At 40.3% G+C, this 17,663-nt stretch overlaps 2 protein-coding genes across 3 annotated transcripts; both read left to right on the top strand.

Annotated features, from left to right (window-relative positions):
- The first annotated feature begins 930 nt into the window (after positions 1–930).
- On the top strand, positions 931–6,009 carry LOC114437789 (enhancer of mRNA-decapping protein 3-like). 2 transcript variants are annotated; one of them, XR_003670938.1, is made up of 8 exons: positions 931–1,072; positions 1,326–1,491; positions 1,573–1,799; positions 1,898–2,233; positions 2,619–2,772; positions 2,855–3,072; positions 3,167–5,852; positions 5,889–6,009. XR_003670938.1 is itself a non-coding variant. In XM_028408708.1 (7 exons), the coding sequence occupies exons 2-7, from the start codon at positions 1,328–1,330 to the stop codon at positions 3,499–3,501; spliced, it is 1,434 nt and encodes a 477-aa protein (XP_028264509.1). In that variant the 5' UTR covers positions 931–1,072; positions 1,326–1,327; the 3' UTR covers positions 3,502–6,009. The 2 variants fall into 2 exon arrangements, 1 of the variants encoding a protein (XP_028264509.1); XM_028408708.1 differs by having other exon boundaries at positions 3,167–6,009.
- A 179-nt stretch (positions 6,010–6,188) lies between these two features.
- Positions 6,189–16,984, top strand: LOC114437592 (tyrosine-protein kinase CSK-like). The gene is made up of 13 exons (XM_028408386.1): positions 6,189–6,640; positions 11,215–11,318; positions 11,392–11,505; positions 11,596–11,708; positions 13,334–13,553; positions 14,172–14,265; positions 14,387–14,452; positions 14,676–14,775; positions 14,855–14,945; positions 15,021–15,094; positions 15,397–15,592; positions 15,801–15,887; positions 16,128–16,984. Exons 2-13 carry the CDS (start codon positions 11,304–11,306, stop codon positions 16,311–16,313), a joined length of 1,356 nt encoding a protein of 451 aa, XP_028264187.1. The 5' UTR covers positions 6,189–6,640; positions 11,215–11,303; the 3' UTR covers positions 16,314–16,984.
- The last annotated feature ends 679 nt before the right edge of the window (positions 16,985–17,663 follow it).

Below are 17,663 nucleotides of genomic sequence, written 5' to 3'. Positions count from 1 at the left end.
AGTATCCATAGTAACCTACGTAGCTACACAAGACACAGTTGGGTGAGTGTGTCATAACACTCCAGGGATAGTCTCCACATGATTCACTCAGGCTGCTGACTGGCCTGTTTGTTGACATGTGTTGTTCAGAACAGTGATCCCAACACACATACTTTTCCTTTGATTCATTAAGTAAATCTTTGCCATAATTGATTTTGACTGCTCTGGAGCACAGATATGAGATAAGAAGAATGTGAGCATGTTCTTAGATACTGTAAAAAAAATTAATTTAGGCAGAGGGGTAAACATGAAGATGAACTGTGTTGAAGCATGCTACTATTCTACACAGTGGTGTGAAATACTGCATGCTACTGACTAAGTTGTTCTTAGCATGACAGAGTTTGACCATTATCCCATTAACCATTATTAAGCCCTGCTTAATCTTTCAGAAATATTGCACATAGATATAAATAATGAAATAGATAGGAAAGTTTTAACTGACTGAGCACCAACAGTCAAAATCAACAACATTTTGTTGGAGTACAGCCCGCCTGATACAACACGTACAATAATTTATACATGTGCAATAACTTATATGTACAATATCCCATCTGTATATCAATAACAATGCTGGTGTGCAATGTTTGTATATAATTCTTCTCATCTCTTATTTTTATTATACTGTATTCTAGTTTATTCTACTTCTTCTTGCTCTGACTGTCAGTGTGTATTGCAGCTGGTACCCAAATTTCCCTAAGGGACCTTCACGAAGGGATTAATAAAGTATATTCTATTCTATTCTATTCTATGCTATTCTATTCTATTCTATTCTATTCTATTCTATTCTATTCTATTCTATTCTATTCTATTCTATTTTTTATTTTGAAAAATTATGCAGTCTTATTTTGAAACGTCGCGGCTCCCGGAAACAGGAAGTAGTCATCCAGAAGCAAGTAGCGAAAGGTTTTGGGGCCATTCAAAACGCTAAGACGCTAACTACCGAGGACGCGATCTGTTCTTTACCAGCACTTGATATTGCTATTTCTTCACTTGTGTTCTTCTAAGGGGTCTGCATCACCTTACTTCTGAAAAGGTATATCACTTCCGAGTCCTTGCGACATGAACGTAACGCTACACATGAACTTAGCTTTGTAACAGGCCAAGCTAACGCTAGTTAGTTCGCTAACATTAGCATCGATCGGTTAGTATTTTTGATTTCTTACTGTCAGAAAGTTATGTCTGTGGATGCTCTCTATCTTGTTGTTTTTTTTTTTTTTTAAAAAAAAGCCTTTTAGATATTACAAGACTTCTTTGTTCGTTAATGTATAAATATAACTTTTCTGCAGATATGGCCGCGGATTGGTTGGGTAGTTTGGTGTCAATTAACTGTGGGCCAACGCTGGGAGTTTATCAAGGAGAAGTATCATCTGTGGACCAGTCCAGCCAAACCATCTCCTTAAGACAACCGTTCCATAATGGAGTGAAGTGTCCCGTTCCAGAGGTCACATTCAGGTAAAGGTCTCCGTCCATCTGTCTAATGACCCATTCGTTTCTTTTTGTTACCTATGCTGATTTTGATTTTTTTTCCTCCAGTGCCATTGACATAAAGGATCTAAAGATTTTAGATATCAGTAACGGCAACGTTAGGATTAGCTCCACTGAATCTACAAAAGTAAGCAGTATGCCAGTTGCAGTTCCAAAGGGTGACCCCAGGTCTGTGGAGAAAGTCAGCTCTCCACAACACTGCTCAAAAAGTTACGGAGATCGTCATCTGGACATTCCTGGTCAGCCTAAAGGATTCCGCCGAAGACATAATTCCTGTAAGTGTACAACTGCTGAATTGAGTTAGAATAAAACAAAATATTACTACCTACTGTTTGTGACATTTTGATTAACTGTGTGTTTACTGTCTCATCAGGGTCATCTAGTAGTCGAGGGGCAAACCAAGTGACACCGAAAAAGAACGGTGTGAAGAACGGTCAAAAGCACAGAGACGACGAGTGTTTCGGAGATGGTGTTGATGATGGCCTAGATACAGACTTTGATTTTGAGGGAAACCTGGCTCTTTTTGACAAAGCAGCAGTTTTCTCAGAGATTGACATATCGGAACGTCGTAACGGTGCCAGGTCACGTGGGACGCCTCAAGAGCAGACCCCTTCCCGGTATCGCCATGATGAGAATATCCTGGAGGCTAAACCTATTGTGTACAGACAGATTACTGTCCCACAGCCTGGGCCCAAAGAATATTGCACTGGTGAGTGTTTCATGGCATGAATGGTATTAATGGGTTTAGTTTAGTTTATTAAGATCCCCCTTTAGCTGCTGCATAAGCAGTAGCTATTCTTCCTGGGGTCTATAGACTTCAAAAAAAGTATTCTTATAACATAAAACAATACATTATACAGACAAAATGGAGTGCACATGTTCATACGGGACAGTACAGCAACGTACTAAAAAATAAAACAGCTCTACATCATTCATTATCACAGTCACAGTTATGCTACTGTAGGGTTCATAATTTTCATAGTTTTTTTTTCTCTCTTCAACCAGTCTTGACAAAGAAGCACCAAATATAGATAATAACAGTGGACACATGATTTGAAATAGTGGTTTCTTAATGTTTTCTTTATTTTAAACAGACTCTGGACTCGTTGTACCCAGTATATCCTATGAACTGCACAAACGTCTGTTGTCTGTGGCTGAGCGCCATGGTCTCTCACTGGAGCGGAGACTTGAGATGACTGGAGTATGTGCGAGTCAGATGGCACTTACTTTGCTTGGAGGGCCTAACAGGTAAGCATGCTGTAATAATGTGCAATCATGTTAGAAAAAAAGAGAGCAGAAAAAAAATATGATTTTTGTCCTTTCTACTCAGATTCACTCCAAAAAATTTACACCAGCGTCCAACAGTGGCACTACTGTGTGGCCCTCATGTTCAGGGAGCTCAGGGCATCAGCTGTGGTCGTCACCTGGCCAATCATGAAGTGGAGGTCATCTTATTTTTGCCAAATTTTGTCAAGATGCTTGATGCTGTGACAAGTGAGCTTACACTCTTCAGCAAGACTGGTGGCAAACAAATGTCCAATATCAAAGGTGGGATTCTTCTGTGACTTTTTTTTTTGTTTTTTTAGTTAAGTTGGTAGCACAATTCCATAATGTGTTTTTCTCTCAATGTTTGACTCCACAGATCTTCCAGACACCCCTGTGGATCTAATCATTAACTGCCTGGACTGCCACGAGAACACATTCCTGATGGATCAGCCTTGGTATCGGGCCGCTGCCGACTGGGCTAACCAGAACAGAGCGCCGGTGCTCAGCTTAGACCCCCCTGTTAGTGGACAGGGTCAGGCAGTTGAGGCCAAATGGTCCCTCTCCCTTTGCCTCCCGCTTCCCCTGGCTGAGGGTGCCGGCCGGGTTTACCTGTGTGACATCGGTGTTCCTCGCCAGGTCTTTCAGGAAGTGGGAATCAAATACCACTCTCCATTTGGCTGCAAATTTGTCATCCCGCTGCACTCTGCGTAATATGTGCTAATGGTCAACAACGTAGATAAACTCTTTCACCTCCTTGACCATTTGGGTTTTGGCGCCTTATATTTCCGAACTTCAGCTGTTTATGTTCATCCAAGAAGTTTAATGCAAGCGGGACTTCTCTCTCCTGTGGACAGACCGCGCATATATTAGCTCTACAAGTTTATATGGACAGAGGAGAGAAGACACTTACAAATCTTTATTAAAAAAGATGCCCAATATAAATTAAGATTCAAAAGTACAAGTGTCAAAGATAATGCATTAATAATTATAGTAATGATGTTCAGTGTGCAATTGGAATTGGGACAATCTTTGATAGAAAAATACAAAAACGTGAATGTCATTGTAGTTTAACCTCATCCAAAGCCATTTACTGAATAAACAGAGATTCACATACAATGTTATTACAGATGAGATGTGATTGATAAGTTTGTGGCCCAGAATAGAATGACTTAATTGAAATGAAAGGGATCCATGACAGCAGTGGTGTCGACCACTAAGCTCCTTCATAATGAGGAAGAGTTGTCACCAGCAGTTGGAAGGTGCAAAATTTAGAAAGCTAGTGTCGAGTTCTGTCAAGTTCCTGGATGATGTTTCTCAAACACCTGATGGAAATGAATAAAAAAAAACTTACTCACTTCAAGCTTTTTGCATAATCATCCAATGAGTTGAACTGCCCATACATGTAATAATAGCTGCATAAGTCATCTCTTTCTACTCTAGGCCACATGCTTATAAATCAACCCTCCTACACTGGGACCTGACAACAGAAATCCTAGTTACACTGGTTTTCTCAGTTACTGTAGTCTGCTGTTTTAGAAGTAGAATATTAATATTCAGACTTAAACCAGTGTTTTATTTTTATGGGGCAGCTACTGGATAGAATCCAGATGTTTTGTTTGTGATTCATTTCGCTGTGATGAGGCTCTGGCAATATGGCACAGCATGCCACATTTATTCCAGTCTTATCTTTTTTTCTTTGTGTACAATTGTGGCATAATACTTCATTTCGGTACAGTTGTGTTGGCTAAAGGGCTTTAAGGTTCCTGTTCCTTAACTACAAATTGTGTATATTTGTAAGGATCATTCAAAACTACATTCTTTGGATTGTTTTTCCCACAGTTCCATTTTCCTACAGTTCCATGTAGACGAATTGGTTTCCATTTATTTTTGTATTGCACAGTATTAATTGGCAGACTCTTGTTGTGTAAGAGCTCAATTGCCCACATTGCATCAGACTAACTAGAAATGGTGCAGGCTTGAACGGATTGCTCATATTGACCATGTTTCTGTATGTGTATTTCCTGTTTTACAGAAATAAATAGAAGCCAGTGGATCCCTGGAACAGTAGAAACAATTCTGCAGAATGTAGTTTAAAGTGCACAGGAGTGAACCTCTAAGTTGAATTTAACTGTGCAGGTTAGAACGTTTTTTTTTTTTTAAATGAAAGTTGTTCATTTAAAAGTAGTGAAAGCTTATGTTGGTATTTTATTGTATGAACAGCCAACATGATTGGATTAAAGAATCCTGGAATTACTAAGTATGCCTTTAAATGCATCAAGACATCCTCTGTGTTTTCAGGATGTAAAGTTGTTGTTTTAAAGTACACAACAGCATATAGACTGTGAAAATACGACACAATGATCTGCTCGATTCGCGTTTTATCTCTTGCCAGATCCTTTTGACAATGACAGCCTGTGTGCTGGTTCTTTGAGACCATAGTGATGTGAAATGTGAGCAGAAGTGGAAATGTTACTTTGAGCTCACTGTTCTTTGTGCTCATCAACATTTATTTGGAGTGAATTGTGTTTTTATTTGAGCACAGTGTAGTCTGGTGAAGACTAATTTCAAGCAGTCTGTTGATGGAGTTTGGTGTGATCCACATTTTAACATCTAATGAGGACTGAAATTAAACATGCGTTTTTCTCTCTGTGCACATTTGTCTGCACAGAATTAATTTGCTGACTCGGTGAAATGTGTTCACACGCACAATGCTTCTGTCCTTTCTCCAACATTCCTCTGGCCTGATGTGCACACTGTCACATCTGTTGAGGCAAGCCTGGCTTGGAATCATCAGCCTGTTCCTGAATGTGGAATGAGTTCATCTTTGCCCACCAGGAGGCAGTGACACCACCGTTTTCCTGTAAGGTGGCTCCTTGTTCAGTTGTAATGGCAGCTTTGTGCTTTTTTTTTTCTTGAATAATTGTGTTTTCTCTGCAAAATGTGAACAGTTGGAGAGCATGTGTGTTGTCAGGAAAATGGCATTCTTTTTAAAAAGGCAGGCTATTTTTTGTTGTTGATTTAATTAATTTTACAGGATTAAAATGTTCAGATCTACAGAAAATGTTACGTTCATGCATCTTTAAAAACGCATTAAACAGAGTGACAAGTTGATCTAAACAAACTTTTACTTTGGGGACTAAGTTCACTGTCAAAGGTTCATATGCTGAAATAACACTGTGCATTCATCATGTGTCATGTCTGCAGACGCAACAATAAAACAATCACTGAATTTTTGTGGACTTCCTTTTTTTTTAATTTTTCTTGATAAACATTGACTCATTGATGATCACATTCCGTTACAAACATGACTGAAATGGATCCTCTGATAACCTATTTTTAGCCAGAGAATCACTGAATGCGCATGTGCAGTGAGGAATCAAGGTGGGGCAAAAACTTGAATAGGCCTACTTCTGACGGGGAAAAGCAGCAGAGCAGCCCGAAGCAGAGGCACAGCAGTCTGTTTTCATTGATCGCTTCCAGGCTGTTGTTTTTATTTTTATTTTCAGAACGCATTATGACCGAGACGGCTGTGACAACACTGCAATGAGCTTACTTTTTGTTGCTGTTGTTGTTGTCATTTTTGAGTAAATAATGTTGACAGGAGAAGCACCAGCAAACCGCCCGGCTGTTTTTGTTGACTTACTTTTGGACTGCTGAACATTTGTGTCCATCTGAGAGAGAGATTTTTTTTACTTCTTCCTCATCAGGACTTGATGCGTTTTTTGCGCGTCCACATCGCCTCACTGCGTGGGAATCTGCGTGCCGTCGCTCAGATGAAAACGGACGTCAGGAAGTAGTTGAATCACCTGTCATCGTCCCAAAACCACTCGGAGTTTCTTTAACGTGAAGGGTAGGTAAGATGTACAATTCTAAGACACAACCATGCAAGTTCATCTTTGTGAAATACAAGCGCTTATCATTGTTTGCACAGGGATGGATGACTTGCAGCAGAGTGTGAAGTTCAGGTTAGTTTATGTAGAGTTTAAAAGAAGGTTAGAGGTGGTGTTTTCATACGTGGCCCCTTAGACTTTTTCTCCACTGACTTCCTGAAATGAAGAAACTGCATCAGGCTGCTCTCTCCTCACTGCTGTGTCACAACATGTTAGATAATGGTGCTGATCATGATGATGATACTCTGCTTGGTGAGTTTTCATCACAGCTGTCATAGACAATGAGATTACTGCCGTGTATTATTATTGGAGCTGTGCTGCTGGAGAATGCTGTTAAATATTTAACATTACTTCCTTATATAGTTTTAAATATGTAAAACTAACCAATGCATTAAAAGCAGAAAACAAAAGTTTCCGTCGTGTAAGAGAGAGAGAGAGAATCTAAACATGTCCCTCCACAGAGTAGGACTCTTATTTAAAAGTGTGACAAAGGCAGAATATTCTGCTGAAAAAACGACATGAACAGAAACCACAGCAAAGCATCGCTGCAGCGCTGCACTGCAAGGAAGTGTCCGTCTGCTGCTCAGGCATGACTGACAGCTTTGTTTGGCTCATAGCTTTACTAAAAATCAACATAACTGATCGTGTGCTGAGTGTAAAGATGCTCAGTGTGTTGTTTGAATTTTGGATAGCTGTAAAAAATTCACTTCGGTGCCAGGATGCCAGATTAAAGGGGGGGAATGCCCCTGACTGGGCCTTATTTTATTTCTCTTCCTGTTACACTGGCTTGTTTAGGGTCAGCAGCTAGACTACTATACTACTATACTTCCTGCCTAAGATCCATCCCCTGCTGCACCACAGTCCAGTTGTTGCCCCCTCAGAGGCAGAGGTGATTTCCTTCACCAAGGAAAACATCTGCCGGCTGTGTGTTCTGTTGGCATGCGCTCCTTCTTGCTCCTCAGTGTTGTCTGTCTGTACATCTACCAGATGAAGGCTCAGTTGACAGAAATCATTTCCCTGACCGCCACCCTGCTGCTCTAACAGTGATGATAACAGGGCAGCAGCTTCAAAGCAGCCGCAGACCATCCTGTGGCCAGAGGGTCAGAATGAAAGGCCGGCTCACCACGGCACCCCTGCTGCACCCAGAGAGGGGACAGGAGCTTTAATGATACATTCCTGATGCTCATTGTGAAGCATTGCGTGCTATAAGAAGTATTAAAGTTCTTCACCAGAGTAAAAATACCACCGCATTTAAGTCAAAATGCTTTACTTCATGCAGAAACTGTAAATAAGTAGAAACACTCAAGTATTAGAGGTGACATAAGGTTACAATTCAAGACATTTTTAACATGTTATTGTTCTGTTATATTTCATTTTCAGCAGAAATTAACATGCATATTGCTTAGAATAAAGGGCAGGATGGTTTTAAGTGAAAAAGGCATCAGCCAGGGACGCCGACCCTCAGTTAACAACACAGGAACTCTACTATGAACATTTTCACCTCGGGTTTTGTCTGCAGGTAGATGAGGGAGTGGCAGATTTAAACAAGGCCAAAGAAGACATATCTACATTCTTGTCTTGTCTTGCTCTGTGCCGTCACACCTCCGCTGATTTGTACAGTTTAGAATGTGACTCGCTTGCTTAAGATAAGAGTCAGCTGTTGATCAGCTTGTTTGGTTTGAACAATAGGATTGCGATGGATGACAAGAACATGTAGAATTCTATTGTGATTGTGAGTTTTTGGACTCCAGCCTGGTTCATTCTGTCATTGAGTTGGTTGGTTTCCTGTTGCTTAGTTAATGTCAGAGGCACTCACACTTCTTTCTTGTGCTCCAACTTCATTGTACTATTTGTGATTTTTGTTTTAATTAAAATTCACATGATGCTAACAGAGCAGATTGTTCAGTACACTCAGAACATATTTAGAAGAACATTTCATATTTACTGACTTCCTAAATTGAAACTGTTGCTGCTCACTGGTCAGATTGATGATGATGGACTTCTGAATGAGATGGAGGTCAGGAGAGACTTGACCGCCTCACAATGACAGCCTTGTGTGCTACTATAGAAAGCTGTGGTTCCATGTGGAGCATTCTGGAAATGGCAGTGTGACTCAATGACAGGCTGGGTTCTGTCCCATTCACACAGCTGCTGGTGGCCTGCTGCTGCTGAGACGTACTCAGTGTTCAGGAAGAGATGAATGAAAAACCTTGGCCCCGTCTGTCTATTTCTTTTCTTGGCTTTAGAGCTGTGACCAAACAACAAGGTCAGACTTTGTTGACTGTAGCAGAAAGGTGTGTTTTAGCCATGTTTGCAGTGTATATTCCATCTTGGGAAGCTTTGCTTGTGTCAGTCATTGTCTTGCTGAATGATGAAATCTCTCCAATGAGTAGTGACGCGTTTAGTGTGAGTCATGCATCCTCTATGATTTCCTCTTATGCGCAGTGTGTTTAAAAGGGAATCACGTCTTTTACACTGTGAATCTAATCCCATTAAAACTGAGACACAGCACTTTAATGTAGTGTAGCACCCATAAACAACAACAGTGTAGCTGTCCAAATGCAGATCAGGTCTGGACTGGATTTAAAGGGTCATTGTATCAACCTAGCAGCACCTGCAAGGCTTCTAGGTTTGGATTCTCACATACTTTGTAAACTTTAGTGAACACTTTGAATGGTGCACAGTGGTTTCACATTGACATTTAAATCTGTGTCCAAGCTAATTATAATTATCACCATGAAAACATGCTTACTGATGACGGTCGTTTTTCAGCTTTTGCTAGTGTTTGAGGAAGTTGAGGAAGTGTGAAACTGCTCGAATGAACGACATTCCTCCATCATTAACATCCAACTCGGCATGTTTCACCTCTGATTCCAAGAGGAGAGGAGAAGTCATCAAAGATTTAAACACCTTAACTGTAGCCATATCAAAGGAGAGATATTGTTCTCTCATGAAACACTTTAATCCAAGTGCCCAGGTTTGACGTTTACCCTTACAGTCAGTATGTTGCTCATTATTATTACTAACATTTATTGATGAGTGATGGACCATGGACTGTCTGGAGCTCGGGCTGATGGGATGGGTATTGGACTAAAGGCCTAGAGCGAAAGTCAGGAGATCACCAAAATTGTTCAAATAATCCTCATGTTGTTACATGGATGTACAATTGTAATCTTATTATAACTTTGTCTAAGGTTTCCTTGGAAAGATTACTTCACCTTGTTTGGCACAGCCTCACAGAGCTGCCACCTCTCTTCTTCTTTTGGGGCCGCTGTGGAGCCGTTGTCCACTAATTGTGTGGTTGGCAGTTCTCTGCCTTGGCTAAATCCCAATGTGCCCTTGGGCAAGACACTTAATCCTAAATTGCTTTCAGTGGTTGCGCGATTGGTGTGTGAATATGTGTGCTTGTGTGTGCCACAGGGTAAATGTGACATAGTGTAAAGTGCTTTGAGTACATTTAAATAGGTAGAAAGTGCTATATAAGTACAGCCAGAACAGTGTGGTGATGAGCAGAGGTGGGGGTTGATGTGATGGGCGTGGGATATTGTATCCAGCTAGTTATCGTCCCTGGAAGCAGAAGACAGCTGCAGTATTCCATAGGGGGACAACATCCGCCACATCCCATCACAGCCAGTGTTGACAGTCATCTCTGTCCTTGTGCGATTTTTTTTTAGTCTCACATTATAAAAGGACGTGTGCTGTAACCATCAGGTTTCTAAGCACCCAACCCTAATATTGAAGCATTAAAACATGGGTTGTCATACAGGAAGGGGACTGTAAAGTAGAGGACATGTCAAAGGATGTGACTTCATGTAAAGTGACAGGATTCTCCCTGGGAACTGACAGAGGAATAGAGGAAGTAGGCTTTTGATAGAGGAAAAAGGAGGAGGCATGTTGAGCATGACTTAATCCACACTGCATCATTTAACTATGACGTTTCGACTCTGACCTGTTGTGTGTGTGTCATGGAAACACCGGCCCCGGGGTGACTCCGGCCTCAGGTTGCCTATACAGCGACACATACACACACAAAGAGCTGGGGTGGATGAGTCCCTGGGGCCTGTTCAGATCTAACCACAAGTTTGCATTCCAGTGTTGGAAGAGGGGAGTTATCTTGATTCCTTTACGGCCCAGTCACACAGATGGAGAACTAGTGTGTGTCTATTTTAGGTCAAGTTTTTGTCTTTTTTTCTTCATCATATTACTCTAGAATGTATAAACTTCTACCATCAGCAGACTGAAAACTATTCATGTAATGTGGCGTTGTCCTGCGTCATGGAAACGTTGTGCGGCAGTTGTGAAAGTGTGAATAAAAAAAGAACACTTGTTATTTCTGCTTTCTGTAAAAGCGGGTTATTTTTGCTGCCACAGCGTGACGAGGCTCTTGTGCACTCTGAAAAAGGCTGACTTGCCTTACTTGAATTAACAAGCAGACAGAAAAACCAAACACTCTTCCTGGGAACTAGTCTGTGGTAATGATAAAGTGTCCAAAAGGTGGGGATGTCCCACTCACTCCTCCGTTCTCTCTTTACAGGTACTCTGTGTGTGTGTGTGTATGTGTTTACCAGCTCTAATGATAGCAGCTGGAAACCCTGACCTGTGAGAGGATTGAACCACCTCATCATGACAGAGGTCCAGGTAAGAAGTACAAACAGAAGCACAGGTAGGCACACAGATAAAGGTGTTTCATTGTAATGTGATGTGCCCACAGGTTCCATGGCCACAGGGCACAGAGTGCGTGGCCAGGTATAATTTTAAAGGTACATCAGAGCAGGACCTGTCCTTTAACAAAGGAGATGTGCTGACCATTATTGTAGTCACAAAGGTAATGTTTCATTATGTTACATTTCTTAATGAGCAATGTTTTTGTTTCATGCTGAAAATGCATGTAAATATACAATTATTATGTTTTCAGGATCCAAACTGGTACAAAGCAAAAAATGCCGCAGGTCAGGAGGGAACCATTCCAGCCAACTATGTTCAGAAAAGGGAAGGTGTGAAATCTGGAGGCAAGCTGAGCCTCATGCCGTGAGTACACACTCCGATCACCGCGGATGGTTCAGTTCTGAATCTTTTACTTGCAGAGCAAACGGGAGTCCGTTTATGTATCTGCCGTCTGCATCTTTTGCCACAACAAACCAGCTCTATGTTCTGTTTGCAGAAATGGCTAAAATAGATCGACTCCGCCCTTTTCCTATGGCTGTGTGGTTACAGAGGGCCGATGGCCTATTTGTCATGGCGGTGACACAGCCGTTGTGTGAATGGAGACCAGAGTTTGGTCGGGCTGTGTTGTAATTGCAGTGCATTTGCGTCTGCTTTCACTTCGGCTTTGCATGAACTGTGCACGGTTTCCTGTTGTTTCTTTTCTATTTCAGACTGAAACAATCTTGAAAAATCTACCCTTTGTCCATGTGACGGGTTTCCGTGTGTGGTTTATTTATAGCATGCTTTATCATATAATGATTAGAATAACTCCAGGTTACTAGTTCACTGAATCCAACTCACATACTTCCTGTTATAATAAATACCACCAGTAATTATATGAGATCAACATGCTTTAGGGAACCCATATAAAGGCCGCATTATATCTATAAAGTGACATTCTGTAACACAAAACTGCTTCAGCAACACTTGATACAGAGAAGCCGCTGCTGTTTCTGTTTGTCTCAGCTTTCCAATGAGGTTAACTGTCTTTACTGTCTGATATTTAAATACACAGCTTTGTCATGGCGCCAGATGCAAATGCATTTACTGTACATTCTGAAAGCTACATTTACATAAGTGACCGCCTCAGTCCGGGCCGGTACATCTGCATCTGGATGCTGGAAACAGTGTGTTTGCTTCATTTGCAGTCAAGGCCTGTTTAAGGTGAAGAACATAACCAGACAGAGGAATAAATAATGTGAGGAAGTCTTATAGACTCTAAATAGCCACACAGGCTGAAGTACACAGGATCCGTTTATTCATATTCAAATGTCAGCATTAACCCAGCAATACTGATCTGATACAAAGCTTTTATAATAGACACCTGCTGCAGTCCAGTAGACCACCGTGAGACCTTATTTTCAAGCAAAATGTGGTGTAAAAAATGTGTTGCGTCTTACTTTACTTTTTTTTTTTTTTGTATTTACGAAACAAATTTTACCTCTTCATCCTCTGTGGAGATGGTGTAAGGATGAACATAAAACCAGACCAGGAGAAACACCATCACTCACCACATGACCAAAAACTATATTATACATTTTATATTATATATTATATATTATAGAACCCTTCATTTTCAAAATCAATATAAAATGAGTTCAGCATGCACAACTTACAAGGATAAATAAGTGCTTAACTTAATAACTTTTTACAAGAGGGCCCTGCTTTCATATATGGGGCTTTATGCAAATCTAATGGAAAGATTGTTTTTGCTTTAAATAGGACACGCTATTTTGAATAAGATGACAAGAAATACAAAATAAGCCAGACAGAAAAAAAAATCACTTGTCAAAATTGAGACCACAGGAAAGAAGTGAAAAAAATATTCATGGTAATGTGCTTTGCAACAGTTTGGCAGCAGAAAGGGTGTAAGCAGATTTAAATCATCATTGATACTGTGTTTTAATTCTCAGTAAAATGATTAGTTTTTCTGATCTTATTTTTTTCAGATGGTTTCATGGGAAAATAACTCGGGATCAGGCCGAGCGGTTGCTCAACCCCCCTGAGACGGGCCTCTTCTTGGTGCGAGAGAGCACCAACTTCCCTGGTGACTACACTCTGTGTGTGAGCTGCGACGGTAAGGTGGAGCACTACCGCATCATCTACCTCAATGGCAAGCTCACCATCGATGAGGAGTGTCACTTTGAGAACCTGATGCAGCTGGTAGAGGTGAGGCGTGAAGTGAGGCCATCCCTATGTTTGCACCGGTGCCACATTGAACATTTGGTCTACTGTAGATACTGAGCCGTGCTACTTCACAGACTCTGTGCAGTTCCTGGAACATATAATGAACAGGAAGTATCAAAGAGGAAGTGAACAGTGTGCTGAGGTTCTAACCTCAAACAGACACTAGGCCTTTACTCTCAAAATGAGTCCCTTTCCTGTGTGAAAACTCATTTTGAACATAATTATTTTCTACATACCTCACTGTTTATAGGAAGGCAGAGTCTAAATAAATTCCATTTGATTTACTGTGCTGAGGTACTTCCTTTTATATTATCCTTGATGTTTTACTAATTGGACCAGACAGCCCTCTATTGGTCATTTAAAGTGTTGAGTGAAACTTTGCATACTGTTTAGTGTTCATACTGCAAGTTTCTAATAAATAACACCAAATAAGAAATAAGATAATGAACCTACATGAACACACAATATTTGAAAGAGCAAGCAGAAAATTCAAAGACAAAATAAGACATGAGAAAATCAATGAAATGTTCACTTAAAGCTTCAACTTGTGAAACAAAATTTACAATTCATCTTCATGTATCTTTTTTTTACTGTGTTTAGCACTACACCAAAGATGCTGATGGCCTGTGCACCAGACTAATCAAGCCAAAGCTGGAGGAGGGGACGGTTGCCGCTCAGGACGAGTTTTCCAGAAGTAAGACTCAGTTTGTTCTCTCATTTATGTAACTGCAACATGTTTATTAGTGTCACCATCATGTGTGAGCCTGAGTATCATGTCTCAGTTGCACAATGCTTCTTCTCTCAATGACCAACAGGTGGTTGGTCGATGAACAGAAAGGACCTCAAGTTACAGCAGGTTATTGGAAAAGGAGAATTTGGAGGCAAGTGGTGTCACATTGTTTTATAACCCTCAGCCACTGTAGAGGAGGGGAACATTCAGTGTCTGCGATCTAAAAAGGCAGTTAGAATAATGTAATTCTCACTGTACTTCCATCCACCAGCTTTATCCTACTGTTTTTAACTACCTACTTTTTTTAGCACAAATATTTAACGTATTTTTCTGTGAGGATTTTATATTGTGTTAATTTTCTTGTATGTGCACAGATGTCATGGTGGGAGACTACAGAGGGACTAAAGTAGCTGTGAAGTGCATAAAAAACGATGCTACAGCCCAGGCCTTTATTGCAGAGGCTTCTGTCATGACGTAAGGAAATATATAAAAAAAAAAAGATTTGTCTTTGTTATAAACACACGTAACGTGTCCATGTTTCCGTGCATTTCAGGCAACTACGGCACAATAACCTGGTGCAGCTGCTCGGTGTGATTGTAGAGGAGAACGGGAGTCTGTTTATAGTTACAGAGTATATGGCCAAGGTAGGTGTCTGATAAGGTATCAACATCTAGAATACTTTTTTCTTACATGTAACATGTCTGTTTTGGGGTTTTCAGGGCTGTTTGGTCGACTACTTGCGCTCCAGAGGTCGGACAGTACTCGGGGGAGATGCTCTCCTAAATTTTGCACTGTGGGTATCTCTGTAGTGGTCACAATATCTATACTGGAGCCATGTTTGGATGAGCGAGCCTGTCATGTTTTTTTGTTGTGCTTATTTGCAGGGAGGACTTTTAGATGAAAACTTTTATTAATGTTTTTAATTATGTTGTCACACAGCCAAGAAGAGGTGTATGATCTTGCAGATTTGCAACCTAAAAAGGCGACAGTGTTAAAAACAAGTTGAAAGGCTTCCTGCCTGTTTTGAGATGATCATATTTTTTTTTAAAACTGAACATGTTTGCAGTGCAGCCTGTAATTCCTTTACTTTTACAGAGACGTCTGCGAGGCCATGGCGTATCTAGAAGCCAATAATTTTGTGCACCGAGACCTGGCAGCCCGTAATGTTCTGGTGTCAGATGAAAACATCGCCAAAGTCAGTGACTTTGGTTTGACCAAGGAAGCGTCTTCCACGCAGGACACGGCGAAGCTGCCTGTGAAGTGGACGTCACCAGAAGCCCTGAGAGAAAAGGTACACCGCTGAGTGATGTGTTTTGTCATGTACCATCACACAGCACAAGACACCAGGCCTGAAAAGGGAGTTTCCCTTTGCCACTCTCTGCTTGCTCAGGGGTTCAGGCTCCAGGTTTCTGTAAAGCACCTAAAACAATTTTGATTGTAAAATGTGCTATATAAATACAACTGAATAGATGCATATTTTTTTCTCTCTTGATAAATAGAAATTTTCCACCAAATCAGATGTTTGGAGCTATGGTATTTTGCTATGGGAGATTTACTCTTTTGGACGTGTCCCTTACCCAAGAATTGTAAGTATCACTATATGTGTGGAGAAATCATAACTGATTTGAATGAGGGATGTGTGTAAATGTCAGTGAATTCACATTGTATTAGGTCAATGTATTAGTTAAGATGAACAAACCTGTATGTATATACTGTTCTTTAATGAATTGAAGCTATTTTTTATTTACACAACACACAAGACACATATTCGTAAGTTTGACAGCACAGCAAAGTTTTACAATCATTATCTTTCCTCTGTTCTGTAGCCTTTAAAAGACGTTGTGCCTCGAGTGGAGAATGGGTACAAAATGGACTGTCCTGATGGCTGTCCTGAGGTCGTGTATAACATCATGAAACAGTGCTGGATCCTGGATCCTGCTGCACGACCAAGCTTTCAAATGTTGAAGGAGTGGCTGCAACATATCAGCCAAGGGATGGCAAAAAGACAGTGATTAGACAGAAACAGTGCTTTTCCTTCATTTCGACCCCTTGGACCATAACGTTGGATAAAAAAAAATCACAACAAATGGAGTCTTGTACAACAGTTGAACTGTATGCTTCTTACTGCTGTCACAGTAAATGAGCAACTCTTATCTTATTTCCTTACCACACGTTGTAGCCTCAGAGCCACAGTGCCTCAGTATCTTTCCATATCTGCCATGCCCTTATGTTGATATTCATAATGGTTTGGCTTAATTTGATTTAATTAAAAAAGAAGCATAATTTCACTGAATCTACAGTTTAAAGAGGAAAGATGCTTCAAACATAGGAAAACCATTTTAATACATTGTCACTCACTGTATTTAATTTTTAAACCATTTCTTCAGACACACCTTTTTGCATGAATTGTTGGAATATTTTTTTAATGGAATAAATTAAAATAATTGTAATTATGCAGCTTTATTTTTTAATATTTTTTTGTTTATGATGTTAATTGTGTCATGGCTACTTTTTGATGACTTCCCAACAACACAGCTTTGTTTTGTTAAGTAGTACATTTTTTTTTATCTGACATCAAAAAATGTAATGGGGAATCTTTGGATTGTATCAAACTATATGGTTATTGGATGCAAAAAAAAGTACTGTATGACCATTTCAACAATAAAACAATGTTTAAAAACTATTAACACCCCTTTTTAATCTGATTTTTGTTTTATTAGTTCAGTTTAGTAGTTTAATAAAAGACATTACACATAATACTTAACAAAACATGCACTTTGTATACACAAAACAATAATGCATATTATACGGGTACTCTATTTGAATTTTAGGAGATCTGGTGGTAGGTAATGGTTGGTTTCTTATGCTAGTAATTTTAATATTATGACCCTAACCCTAATCCTGAGCTACGGTTAGCATCTCAGCTGTTGGCAAGTGAGACATTGAACCACAACTCTGCGACCTTCCTAACTCTAACCAATTATTTTTATGTTTCCATGGTAAGAAATTCTATAGCATACCAAAATAAGCGTACCGAACCGTACAAAACCTTCAGTTCCAAACCGAACCAAACAGCTTGGTGGAAACAAGCTTTAAGGCCCTTCAATGTTTGCAGCAGGATGCTCCACCTGTTCTACCAGTCTGTTATGGTGAGCACCATCTTCTTTGCTGTGGTGTGCTAGGGAGCTGGCATTAAAGCAAAGGAAGACTGGACAGACTCATTAGAAAGGTGGGGCCTGTTGTTGGTTTTAAGCTGCCAACCTGGAGGAGGTGGCCAGGGACAGAATGCTGATAGTAAACTGATGACAATCATGGCCAAGACTCATGCAAACAAGCTGCTGTAAGGATTGGTACAGGAAGTC

The sequence above is a fragment of the Parambassis ranga genome, chromosome 6, assembly GCF_900634625.1.
Source record: "Parambassis ranga chromosome 6, fParRan2.1, whole genome shotgun sequence".
Classification (NCBI taxonomy): domain Eukaryota; kingdom Metazoa; phylum Chordata; class Actinopteri; family Ambassidae; genus Parambassis; species Parambassis ranga.
This window is presented reverse-complemented; position numbering and strand designations above follow the sequence as displayed.